The sequence below is a fragment of the Mya arenaria genome, chromosome 15, assembly GCF_026914265.1.
Source record: "Mya arenaria isolate MELC-2E11 chromosome 15, ASM2691426v1".
Taxonomy (NCBI): Eukaryota; Metazoa; Mollusca; class Bivalvia; order Myida; family Myidae; genus Mya; species Mya arenaria.
In genome coordinates, this window is record NC_069136.1 from 37,500,017 (window position 1) to 37,515,125 (window position 15,109).

The 15,109-nt window shown below is 32.9% G+C and overlaps 1 protein-coding gene across 1 annotated transcript; it reads left to right on the forward strand.

The window, feature by feature from the left end:
* Window positions 1-5,550: 5,550 nt before the first annotated feature.
* On the forward strand, window positions 5,551-15,075 carry LOC128219344 (uncharacterized; the record flags this gene model as incomplete). Its single annotated transcript, XM_052927153.1, has 3 exons — window positions 5,551-5,683; window positions 6,824-7,013; window positions 15,015-15,075. Coding segments are annotated over exons 1-3 (345 nt in total), but the record flags the coding sequence as incomplete, so codon positions are not given.
* Between the last annotated feature and the right edge of the window lie 34 nt (window positions 15,076-15,109).

Below are 15,109 nucleotides of genomic sequence, written 5' to 3' on the forward strand. Positions count from 1 at the left end.
CATATGGGGTATAAATGTAGTTGCATATGGTGTATATAGTTGCATATACTCTATATATACGTGTAGTTGCATATGGTATATATAGTTGCATATACTCTATATATACATGTAGTTGCATATGTGGTATATAGTTGCATATATTCTATACATACATGTAGTTGCATATGATGCATATAGTTGCATATACTCTATACATACATGTAGTTGCATATGGGGTATATAGTTGCAGTTACTCTATACATACATGTAGTTGCATATGGGGTATATAGCTGCATATACTCTATACATACATGTAGTTGCATATGGTGTATATAGTTGCATATACTCTATATATACGTGTAGTTGCATATGGTATATATAGTTGCATACACTCTATATATACATGTAGTTGCATATGGTGTATATAGTTGCATATACTCTATACATACATGTAGTTGCATATGGTGTATATAGTTGCATATACTCTATATATACATGTAGTTGCATATGGGGTATATAGTTGCATATACTCTATATATACGTGTAGTTGCATATGGTGTATATAGTTGCATATACTCTATATATACGTGTAGTTGCATATGGTGTATATAGTTGCATATACTCTATATATACGTGTAGTTGCATATGGTGTATATAGTTGCATACACTCTATACATACATGTAGTTGCATATGGTGTATATAGTTGCATATACTCTATATATACATGTAGTTGCATATAGTATATATAGTTGCATATACTCTATACATACATGTAGTTGCATATGGTGTATATAGTTGCATATACTCTATACATACATGTAGTTGCATATGGTGTATATAGTTGCATATACTCTATATATACATGTAGTTGCATATGGTGTATATAGTTGCATATACTCTATATATACATGTAGTTGCATATGGTGTATATAGTTGCATATACTCTATACATACATGTATTTGCATATGGGGTATATAGTTGCATATACTCTATATATACATGTAGTTGCATATGGTGTATATAGTTGCATATACTCTATACATACATGTAGTTGCATATGGTGTATATAGTTGCATATGGTGTATATAGTTGCATATACTCTATATATACATGTAGTTGCATATGGGGTATATAGTTGCATATACTCTATACATACATGTAGTTGCATATGGTATACATAGTTGCATATACTCTATATATACGTGTAGTTGCATATGGTGTATATAGTTGCATATACTCTATATATACATGTAGTTGCATATGGGGTATATAGTTGCATATACTCTATACATACATGTAGTTGCATATGGTGTATATAGTTGCATATACTCTATACATACATGTAGTTGCATATGGTGTATATAGTTGCATATACTCTATACATACATGTATTTGCATATGGTGTATATAGTTGCATATACTCTATATATACATGTAGTTGCATATGGTGTATATAGTTGCATATACTCTATACATACATGTAGTTGCATATGGTGTATACATGTAGTTGCATATGGTATATATAGTTGCATATACTCTATATATACGTGTAGTTGCATATGGTATATATATAGTTGCATATACTCTATATATACGTGTAGTTGCATATAGTATATATAGTTGCATATACTCTATATATACACGTAGTTGCATATAGTATATATAGTTGCATATACTCTATATATACGTGTAGTTGCATAAAGTATATATAGTTGCATATACTCTATATATACGTGTAGTTGCATAAAGTATATATAGTTTTATATACTGTATATCTACGTGTAGTTGCATATAGTATATATAGTTTTATATACTGTATATATACGTGTAGTTGCATATAGTATATATATAGTTTTATATACTCTATATATACGTGTAGTTGCATATAGTATATATATAGTTTTATATACTCTATATATACGTGTAGTTGCATATTGTATATATTGTTGCATATACTCTATTTATACGTGTAGTTGCATATAGTATATATATAGTTGCATATACTCTATATATACGTGTAGTTGCATATAGTATATATAGTTGCATATACTGTATATATACGTGTAGTTGCATATAGTATATATAGTTGCATATACTGTATATATACGTGTAGTTGCATATAGTATATATAGTTGCATATACTGTATATATACGTGTAGTTGCATATAGTATATATAGTTGCATATACTCTATATATACGTGTAGTTGCATATAGTATATATAGTTGCATATACTCTATATATACGTGTAGTTGCATATAGTATATATAGTTGCATATACTCTATATATACGTGTAGTTGCATATAGTATATATAGTTGCATATACTCTATATATACGTGTAGTTGCATATAGTATCTATAGTTGCATATACTCTATATATACGTGTAGTTGCATATACTCTATATATACGTGCATATACTCTATATATACGTGTAGTTGCATATACTCTATATATACGCGTAGTTGCATATAGTATATATAGTTGCATATACTCTATATATACGTGTAGTTGCATATAGTATATATAGTTGCATATACTCTATATATACGTGTAGTTGCATATAGTATATATAGTTGCATGTACTCTATACATACATGTAGTTGCATATGGTATACATAGTTGCATATACTCTATATATACGTGTAGTTGCATATGGTGTATATAGTTGCATATACTCTATATATACATGTAGTTGCATATGGGGTATATAGTTGCATATACTCTATACATACATGTAGTTGCATATGGTGTATATAGTTGCATATACTCTATACATACATGTAGTTGCATATGGTGTATATAGTTGCATATACTCTATACATACATGTATTTGCATATGGTGTATATAGTTGCATATACTCTATATATACATGTAGTTGCATATGGTGTATATAGTTGCATATACTCTATACATACATGTAGTTGCATATGGTGTATCCATGTAGTTGCATATGGTATATATAGTTGCATATACTCTATATATACGTGTAGTTGCATATGGTATATATATAGTTGCATATACTCTATATATACGTGTAGTTGCATATAGTATATATAGTTGCATATACTCTATATATACACGTAGTTGCATATAGTATATATAGTTGCATATACTCTATATATACGTGTAGTTGCATAAAGTATATATAGTTGCATATACTCTATATATACGTGTAGTTGCATAAAGTATATATAGTTTTATATACTGTATATCTACGTGTAGTTGCATATAGTATATATAGTTTTATATACTGTATATATACGTGTAGTTGCATATAGTATATATATAGTTTTATATACTCTATATATACGTGTAGTTGCATATAGTATATATATAGTTTTATATACTCTATATATACGTGTAGTTGCATATTGTATATATTGTTGCATATACTCTATTTATACGTGTAGTTGCATATAGTATATATATAGTTGCATATACTCTATATATACGTGTAGTTGCATATAGTATATATAGTTGCATATACTGTATATATACGTGTAGTTGCATATAGTATATATAGTTGCATATACTGTATATATACGTGTAGTTGCATATAGTATATATAGTTGCATATACTGTATATATACGTGTAGTTGCATATAGTATATATAGTTGCATATACTCTATATATACGTGTAGTTGCATATAGTATATATAGTTGCATATACTCTATATATACGTGTAGTTGCATATAGTATATATAGTTGCATATACTCTATATATACGTGTAGTTGCATATAGTATATATAGTTGCATATACTCTATATATACGTGTAGTTGCATATAGTATCTATAGTTGCATATACTCTATATATACACGTAGTTGCATATAGTATATATATAGTTGCATATACTCTATATATACGTGTAGTTGCATATAGTATATATATAGTTGCATATACTCTATATATACGTGTAGTTGCATATAGTATATATAGTTGCATATACTGTATATATACGTGTAGTTGCATATAGTATATATATAGTTGCATATACTGTATATATACGTGTAGTTGCATATAGTATATATAGTTGCATATACTCTATATATACGTGTAGTCGCATATAGTATATATATAGTTGCATATACTCTATATATACGTGTAGTTGCATATAGTATATATATAGTTGCATATACTCTATATATACGTGTAGTTGCATATAGTATATATATAGTTGCATATACTCTATATATACGTGTAGTTGCATATAGTATATATAGTTGCATATACTCTATATATACGTGTAGTTGCATATAGTATATATAGTTGCATATACTCTATATATACGTGTAGTTGCATATAGTATATATAGTTGCATATACTCTATATATACGTGTAGTTGCATATAGTATATATAGTTGCATATACTCTATATATACGTGTAGTTGCATATACTCTATATATACGTGCATATACTCTATATATACGTGTAGTTGCATATACTCTATATATACGCGTAGTTGCATATAGTATATATAGTTGCATATACTCTATATATACGTGTAGTTGCATATAGTATATATAGTTGCATATACTCTATATATACGTGTAGTTGCATATAGTATATATAGTTGCATGTACTCTATATATACATGTAGTTGCATATAGTATATATAGTTGCATATCAGTCAAATTTAACAACAAGGCTATCTTGCTAGACTAGTGTCAGTACTTAAAGGCAGCATATACATACAATAAAAATTACATACTTTGTTTGATAACTGAATTTTTAAAATTACAGTGTATTTATTTGTTCACAGGGTCTATGACCTTCTGGATATTCTGTAAATAAATTCTGAACTTGTAATAAAATCTAAAGTATTAAAGTTAAGTAAAAATCCATTAAATTATTACATTCCTATTGAAAAAAAACAAACTATTCGTACGTGCAGTTTGTGTTGACAAACACTGTCCACTTCCTGTTGCATTGATACGCTACACGTATTGATTAGATAGTTGATGATAACTGCAAGGTTGCAAAACCTTTAACAAGTGCAGGCGCGTAGCTGCCTTTACGCGAGTACGCAGCTGATTCCACATAAATCTGCCAAAAAAAGAACAAACAAAAAACAGCCAAAGTTGCAGTATGCGTAGCTGCCTATATGCGAGTACGCGGCTGAATCCACATAATTCTGCCCCCAAAAGAATAACAACAAAAACAGCCAAAGTTGCAGTATGCGAAGCTGCATATACGCGGGCACGTGGCTTAGTCCACATGATTCTGACAAAAAAACAAACAAACATAAAAAAAACAGCCAAAGTTGCAGTATGCGTACTGTACTACATGATCCTAAAACTGCTCATTTTTCAGTACTAAATAAAGCACATCAGAACGCCCAGAATGCACCAAATTGCACAATGGTTTTCATTTTTTTCCCGAGGGGGGCATACCCCAAAACCTCGTAACACAATTATGAATCCACATGAATAGAGGTCTAGCTACGCCCCTGACCATTGAATGTTCATGCGAAATCGTATGCGTTTGTTATTAAAGCGCACACAATTATTTGTCCATAACGTAAAAATAAATTTTGAGAAATAAACATTATATGAAATAAAAAGTGGGGAAATAAATAAAGGCGAACGTGAGCTAAATTAAAATGTTTGAAAGTATGACGTACACGGCTCGACGGAATATTGTTATTTTCGGAGGCTTCCTTATACACCTTTGTCTAGGAAGTTTTTATGCATTCGGTAAGTCTTTTCTACCAAGTTTACGCATGTGCAACAAGAACTCGTGTATTGTTAACCCTTTCCATATCCCCTTTTCCCTATATCCCAGCGCTTCTTTCAAATTTGTTACGCCAATTAACCAGACAAATCAACATAAAGAGCATGTCTATCATTAACAGCAGTTAAAAAAACTAAAAATTGTATCTGCAGGCAATAACAGACCTGATCTGAATAAGACAAGGAATATCGAGCACTTTCGTCAAATTGTGCTGCCGTAGGCCCCGATGTAACTATGTATGTTTTGACAAGAACAAATCAGTTTGTAATTAATAGCAAATACATGTACCCTTGAATGCGTACCGCTCCCGCTTTCCCTACCCAAAGGTAATTTCCAGGCAATATCATTCCATACAATGTTATGTTTGACCGATGGGTTCGGACAATCAACACAAGTCACCCGATGCTTATCAACGATCCCACCCTTCGTTCACCCCAATATTCCATACAGCTATTTCCCTAAAAGGGCAGCCAAGATGTCTGCTTTCAATACATGGATTTCATTAAAATAAGTTTTCTTAACTGTTTATTTTACACGTTTTTATAGAGTATTTTAACAAGTTCCATTAACTAACGTTGTTAAAATGAATTAATATATATATATATATATATATATATATATATATATATATATATATATATATATATATATTAATAAAATGAAAGAACAAAAAAATGTTTGAAGGAAGTCACGTGAAATCGACCATCGTCACGTGAAATGCGTGACTGCAGTGATTATTGTACAGTTAAAGACCTAGTTTTAAGAATGTTTGGCATGACAATCCCCTGCTGTGCATCTCCTGCTAATTGCACTGATGTCACAGTAAGGGCCAATTTCCTGTTTATTTGTTTATTGGTTCAGGGCCATTTAGGGTTCATTTCTTTAATAAAACCTCCAAAACTGCAGAGCAAGGTATTCAGATCGGAGATCTGATAAGACAATTAGGCAATTAGATTATGATCAATACACAGCGTTTATGTACAATACACGGTTAGAGGGGTGGGGTAACTTATAGAAGGATTAAACTAGGCCTTTAAAGCAAGAAATCGCTGTGATGAGCTTGTCTAATTCCTTGTCCTAATTTTTTAAACATGATTTGCAAGGCAATATCAGCCCTTACATCATGTCTTACCTGCGAAACCGGACACAAGAGACTTGGCTAGTAAACACCCAGAACTCGTGGATCATGAACGCAGCCGCCATTTCCGCGCCAATAGGATCCATCACTGGAAGCTACATAGAACGGAACCACGGCGTGAGAATCGCTGTTGGAATTGGGTGTGTGCTGTTTTGGTAAGGGCTGTTTTGGTTTGGTGGTCAATCATAAATCATAAATGTATGTACGTGTATTTAATCAATGGTATTATACTGTATGATCTCTTTCCTGGTAATTTGAAAGGTTAAACTAAGCTACTGTTAAGATACTGGAGGGATTACACAGAGATCACGTAGCTATACTGATAAGGCAAATCAATCTATAAAATTCACACCAAATATTTAAAGATGCACTCTTACTCACAAATAAGATTTACCTCAATTAATAATATTGTTTTAAAATTCCAAAAAGGATGAATAAATGTCGAAAAGAATGGTTCTTATGAAGGATACCGAGTTGAATTTGAATGAAATTAGCATAAAACACGGTATTTCTACATTATAAAACTAAAGTAGACTACAATATCTGTTAGCGTTCACCAATCATTTAATATTTTTGCGTTTTCTGCTTTTATACGGTTACAATCTTGTTATCAGTAATTAATATTTTCCTTCTATGCATTTTTAGTAAGTAGTTATAGAGTCATCAGTCAAAATTGGTGTTTGTTATACATGTGCATTTATTGATTTTGAATAAGAGTGTCACTTTAAAGTCCACACCAACATATTTAATATAAGCGAATAAACTCACCCCATATACAGAGAAGGGTGGGGAGGTATGTTATTATTCCAGAAGTTTTCACATTTCTTTGTCGATAAGCATCGTTTAACCCTTCAATTGTGTCTCGCGTATAACTCCTTGATGGGATACACAGAAGTTTAAAGTAGTTAATGTGTAAAATATTGTACTACAGGTCATTTTCGCGAGTTGTTTTATTCAAAGACTTGGAAAAAAAAGATGATTGTAAAAACGCAGAAATGTTTAATTATGTTTATCACTTTTGCATGTGCTTTAATCATGTCGAAAGGTTAACTCAGTTAATATTTTGAATAAACGTACTCCGTACATCAAATCCTCACTAAACCGGAATCCTCACTAAACCGGAAATTTTGCCCAGTCCGGACCTTGTCCGGTTTAGTGAGTTTCTACTGTATATGCTAAACAAAACAAGACAACACTATATGGCTTTTATTCTAGATTACATAACATGCAAGGCACAATTCAATGGAAATGACAACAAAGCACATAAAATGTATTGTTCTCCACTTGTAAATTCTAATTGTTTTGAAATAATTGCAGCAACTTTTGCATATGAATGATCACTTTTTGTAGCGGTTCATTATGAAACCGTGCAAATGATGAAGCAGAACTCAATAGTTATGCAAAAAAGCTACAGAAACAAGCTCAGTAGCAAAAAGTTTAAACATAAACCCAGTTTAGTGGCACTGGGCAAACGCCAAAGACATAGAACACAAAATCACAGACAAGAAACATAGAAGAACAGCACAAAACTCCACAAACAGCACAGTGCATACATACTACATATATATTATATTATAATTGTTAGGTACCGCCTTGGAACGGTCAGTAAAATGTAAATTTACTGGGGGTTTAAACCAGTTTGTGTGCACAAACCTCACTCTTATCCCAACAATCCTTAATAAATGTAAAACATGCTGTATCCATGATTGACTTCAGTGTTAGACCTCTTTTGCAATGCTAGTGAATGCTGCCCGTACATTATTGTTAACCAGGTTTTCAACGAAAACCGGGTTATTAGAATGAGGTTGTCGTTGGGCGGGCGGGCTGGCGGGCGGGCTTCGGTCGTCAAACATTGGTTTCTGTTCACTAACTTTAGTTAGCATTGATAGATATTGATGAAACTTGGTGTGTAGGTAGCTTATGAGAAGAGCTAGCTTGGGATTGGTTTTGTGAGGGTGGGGCTAAGGTCAAGGTCACTGTTACTAAAAATAGAAAAATGGTTTCTGCCCAATAACTTTAGTTAGCATTGATAGATATTGACGAAACTTGGTGTGTAAGTTGCTTATGTGAAGAGCTAGCTTGGGATTGCTTTTGAGTGGGGAGGGGCTATGGTCAAGGTCACTATTACTTAAAAAAGAAAAATGGTCAAGGTCACTGTTACTTAAAATAGAAAAATGGTTTCTGCCCAATAACTTTAGTTAGCATTGACAGATATTGATGAAACTTGGTGTGTAGGTAGCTTATGTGAAGATCTAGCTTGGGATTGCTTTTGAGGGGGGTGGGGCTAAGGTCAAGGTCGCCTGTTACTAAAAATAGAAAAATGGTTTCTGCCCAATAACTTTAGTTAGGATTGATAGATATTGACGAAAGTTGGTTTGTAGGTAGCTTATGTGAAGAGCTAGCTTGGGATTGCTATTGAGGGGGGAGGGCTAAGGTCAAGGTCACTGTTACTTAAAATAGAAAAATGGTTCTGCCCAATAACTTTAGTTAGCATTGATAGATATTGATAAAACTTGGTGTGTAGGTAGCTTATGTACAGAGCTAGCTTCGGATTGCTTTTGAGGGGGGAGGGGCTAAGGTCAAGGTCACTATTACTTAAAATAGAAAAATGGTTTCTGCCCAATAACGTAAGTTAGCATTGATAGATATTGATGAAACTTGGTGTGTAGGTAGCTTATGTGAAGAGCTAGCTTGGAATTGCTTTTGAGTGGGGAGGGGCTAAGGTCAAGGTCACTATTAGGCCTGAAAAAATTGTTTGGTTAGGGTCAACCTTTTCAAAAACAGGTAGGGTAGGTAGGCTTTTTTTATTTATTTATTAGGCTTTATATAAGAATGTGATTTTTATCATTGGATAATGGTGTTAAAGTTATCTTCTGTATAAGCATTTTAGGTGTTCAACTACAAAGTGAAAAGCAATTAAAAAAAAGATTTTTTTTTTTTTTTTTTTTTTTTACTTTTTCATTTTTTTTTTTCAAATTGACTTTAAAAACGGTAGGGTCGGCGCCTATTCTGTAGACAGGGTCTGGTAACCCGAACCAAATGTATTTTTTTAGGCCTTGCTTAAAATAGAAAAATTGTTTCCGCCCAATAACTTTAGTTAGGATTGACAGATATTGATGAAACTTGGTGTGTAGGTAGCATGTGAAGAGCTAGCTTGGGATTGTTTTTGAGTGGGGAGGGGCTACGGTCAATGTCACTGTTACTTGAAATAGAAAAATGTTTTTTGCCAAATAATTTTTGATAGTATTGATATATATTGATTAAACTTGGTGTGTGGGTGGCTTATGTAAAGAGCTAGCTTGGGATTGCTTTTGAGGGGGGTGGGGCTAAGGTCTAGGTCACTGTTACTAAAAAATTAAAAATGGTTTCTGCCCAATAACTTTAGTAAGGATTGATAGATATTGACGAAATTTTGTGTGTAGGTACTAGTAGCTTATGTGAAGAGCAAGCTTGGAATTTCTTTTGAGGGGGTGGGGTCAAGGTCACTGTTACTAAAAATAGAAAAATGGTTTCTGTCAAATAACTTTAGTTAGCATTGATAGATATTGATGAAACTTAGAGCGAAGGTAGATGATGTAAAGAGCTAGCTTGGGAGGTGGGGTCAATGTCACTGTTCCTAAAAATAGAAAAATGTTTTTCTGCCCATCAACTTAGTAAGAATTGATGGATAGTGATGAATCTTAGTGTGAATATAGCTTATATGAAGCTGCAGATTGAACTTGCTCATACAACAAATTAATTGGCTATAATTTCTGATTGCCCATAACAAAAACCTGGTTTCGTCGCATTGCGGCGCTTCTAGTTTTTGTAATGTAATGCCAATCCAGCCTTATTTAAGAATTGCTCTGTACAGCGAGCGATTGTGTCTATTGAAACTCTTTTGTGTAGCTTTTGAAATACTAACCGTGAACCCCGTAATTATTGTGTTCTAGATAGATATTCTTTAAACGTCGTCACAATGCAAACTTTATCATTGTTCGGATATGAAATAAGTTAAATTGGAGGAAAATGATAACCTGGTCTAGATTGTTTTAATAAACGATTTGTCATTATCACCTATCATATGTAAGGATTGACATATATGGGCAGTTAATAATAAAAATAGCACACATAATATCCTTGTCAGCAATGTTTTATCAGAGTGTGAAGATTTAAAGTGACACTCTTATTCCAAATCAATACATACACATGTATAACAAACATCAATATTGGCTGATAAGGCTTTAACTACTTGCTAAATAATGCATTTACGGAAAATATAAATGATTGATAACAGGATTGTAACCGTGTATTGAATAACAGAAAGCGCAAAAATATTAAAAGATTGGTGAATGGTTAAAGCTTAACATTGGTCTACTATAGTCTTATTAGAAAGAAATACCGAGTTTTATCCTCATTTCTTTCAAACAATATTATTAGTTGTGGTAAATCTTAATTGGTAATAAGGGTGCATCTTTAATGTTTTGCAATTCAGTTCAGGGATAAGCGACCTAAATAAATATACATTTCAATATTTTTTAACTACATGTGAACTAGCAAAAATGTCCCCCTTTGCACATAGTTAAAACTGATTAACTGCCGATAGTGCAATATAGATGGCTGAATATTTCATTGATTTAAATGCTGGTTAGAAATGTAATAAAAGTAATCCTAGTAGGTGCTAATGGATCAACATGTCGTTGAGAACTAAAGAAAACCATTTGTTGAGAAATATGCTTATGTCTTTTATGTAGATTTTCGCCACAAACATAAAATTACACCATTAGTATCTGCAGTTAAATTTGTTTCCTTAAATATCCATGATACTATAGGAACGCTGCCAGTTTCATAATTTTCAATGGATGCCGGGCATCTGGATTGTTGTGTCATTCTAAGAATTCGCCGTGATGTCGAAAGTTGCATGTACGTTTTCAATAGAAATCCCAACTTTTTTGGCCACAAGTTATTTGTTTTCCCAATTGGAGCCAGTAGAACCGCTTCCCCGACATACATTTTCAGTTTCTGGAGCTCTTTGAGAATGAGACTGGAAAGGAAAACAGTAGAAGCAGCGATCTTTCTATTTCAATGAGAGAGCATCAATTGCAAAGCATCAGCGTCGGGATATCTTGAGACGTATTTGTATTACTCTATTTTGTAATCGTTCTTTGCAATGAAGAAAATACAATATACACGATACAAGTATCTTTATTTAAAGTGGGGTATATGCTTACAAGAAACATCAGCTCAATAAGCTATTTTCCCAAATAAAAATATTACTTATAAATTAACCTGGTTCGGAACGATTTTAAACCATGTCAATAACATCAGTGCCAAAAATCTATTTATATTGGATTGGATTTTTTGCTGTTCAGTGTCCGAAAACTTTAAACGTTTGTGAACACTGGATTGTAATGAATTCCCATAAACATTTTTAAAAATCCAATTATTGTTCGTTGTCTTTTTCCAGTTGTTAATTAATATCCTAGTTTTTCTTGCTTTGAAATTGTCAATGTTTTTGTCAATGTATATTGAAAATTTAAATTTTATTTTGATCGAAATGTACTTATAACACTTGGTCCAGTGTTGGCTAACTCCGAGGAAATTGCTGTTTTGGATATTGCTTTCGAAAGCTGTTGGCAGCATTTCCTGATATTTTCGAAGCATGTGCGGCATGATATTGTTGTTTGTTTTGATACATGGGGTTTCTTGTTGTAATGGTTAAAGTTGGGCAACTCTTTATTGCCATGGCGTTTCTCTAAAAAGAAGTCGCTTAGTTATAGAACTGAACTGACCTGTGTGGCATTCAGTGTCTTTACTTTTTCAGTAAATTCTTCCCCGAACAGTCTCTTTCCGCTGATGTTATTTTCCGAGTCGCACAACGTTCTGAAATTTCAAACCAGTTCTTTTTCAATTATATATTTCCTTTGGCCGTTCCAAATGTTTATTTCGTTTGCCATTATCTTAAACGTTTCCCCCTTCATACTCGGCCACTTGTTGAGTAACTATATGTTTGTCGTTCTGGATTGCATACATGGCTTGATTAATCATAAAATTCTGATTTTGCTTTTTGGCGTCTTCAATTTTTGTGGTATTTTTAATTGCTCATACATCATAATTTCAACCAGTGGTTCCTGTAAGTTGTTGTTGCTTCCCGGTCCTTTATTCTTTTCGAATACATTTTTCATTTGTCCTTGACGATCTCAATGCTTTGTTTACAGTTTTAGCAACCTTTTCACTGACTTATTCACCGGTATTCGAATCCCCAGTAAAGCATTGTTCGACTTTATGTTAAAGCTGCACTCTCACAGATTTACCAGTTTTACAACTTTTTTATTTTTTGTCTTGAAAAGAGCAAATTTTTGCGTAAATATCTGCAAACCAATGATATAATGCTGCTGACAAAAGATCAGATAGCAGATTTTTAACGTCACTAACAGTTTAAGAAATAGGCATAAAACATCAATTTTTGAACATGTATATACAAATCTGCGTTCTAATTTTTGTCATCAGTCTTATATAACTGCCGTCCATGGATTTTCGCAAAAATTGGCTCGTTCCAAGACAAAAAATAAAAAGTTGTCAAAACGTTCAATCTGTGAGAGTGCAGCTTTAAAAGCCAGCAGTTGACTCTTAGGTTACTCGGGTTGGAATGTCAATCTGTTGATCGATCTCATCAACGTTCCATATGTCATGTATACTATTGTCGCAATCGATCATCACACACTTCCTTTTTATTGTTGTTTCCTTACAACTTGTTACACCTTAATTCCTTTTTCGTTTGAGTTCATTAACTTTTTTTAAATCGTTTTTCAAATTGCAGTGTTTGTGCTACAAATCTTCAAATAGATAATTGAAAGGTTTGCAAAAGTTCCCCTTTTCGGATAAATTTGTTCAGATTAAAGGCCTCTTAACTTTCGAAAGCTTCCCACTATTCATTGGGCACCTGGCCCTTCTGTTTTTCATTTTCCATGTTCCCTCTCCTAAAGTAAATATAAAATACACATATTTAAGAAACTATTTCATAAATTTAAATGATTCACATTTTACATATATTATAAAAATAGGTTTGGCATGGCATTCTACGATACTTTTCAACTTTTTCAAACACTAAGGCTTGGTTGATAATAAATGGAAACCCCTGATCCGTCATCTCTGTGTATCCCATCCAGGATTTATACGGGAGACAACACTTGATTAATGTGCACACGTAAGTATTTCATGCACTATCTGCTGTTTACTTTGTCAAACTATTAATCAAATTCTATATCATCAAATTACCTAGATTATTCTTCCATCTGCGCTTTTCGTGTGTTGTAAGAATTCACATTAGAATAAGTGGAAACTTCTGATTACTTGATGCTATTTTATTTTATAAATGTAACTTGTATAAGGACCAATCGGTATGGCTCCGACCCCATGGTCCTGACAATTAAAAGAAAATGCCTGAAAATTAAAATAAAATAAGTGCTTTACATGTGTTCTTGAACCTGCTGTTTTACCGTAAGCATTATTAAAGTCAATTTCCAATCCCGCTGTGACAACTATCAAAATAAATAGCCATTATCGAACAAAAATGCGGTTATCAAATATACCAAGCTATTTTGCCGCTTATTTTTCTTCTCTGCCGTTTATTTTCACAGCTAGGCAGTGTTGGCGTATTTCGTCATTCAGAAGTCGCTGTACTTAAGTTGCGGTGACTGAGTTTTACAAGGGTGTATTCCGTTTAGTTTATCCCTTCTGTTTATTACTGCATTGGTGTGACGAAGACGTAATTCGCCATTCAAAATTCGCTGTACACAAATGAGGGCTGACTTAGTTTAACAATAATACAATAAAAACTACAGGGACAAGCCTAGTAGCCAAAGTTAAAAATCAAGCCTTGTTAAGAGGCAGAATTTTAGCGACCGAACTACACTGAACATGGTACATAATACCGTACAAATACCACGTACACGAAAAAGTCACAAATACAAACAAGAGAAGAAGACCAATCATATATAAAAATAGCTTGACCGATAAATGATGGGATAACCGTTTTGAACGGTCAGTTGAACACGAGTTCATTGGAAAACGAGTCTACTGGTGGCTTTAAAATGTTTGTATGGCAATAATCTTACACTTGTCTCAACATTTATCAAGCCATTCCACCGATTAGTTTCTCTGTCTTGTGTCTTCAGCTCTGGTGTACTGCTGACGTATTTCGCCATCCAGCGGTCGCTGTACATAGTGGCTCTCACTTACGGGTTCATTACCAACCTGGGAACCTTTATAG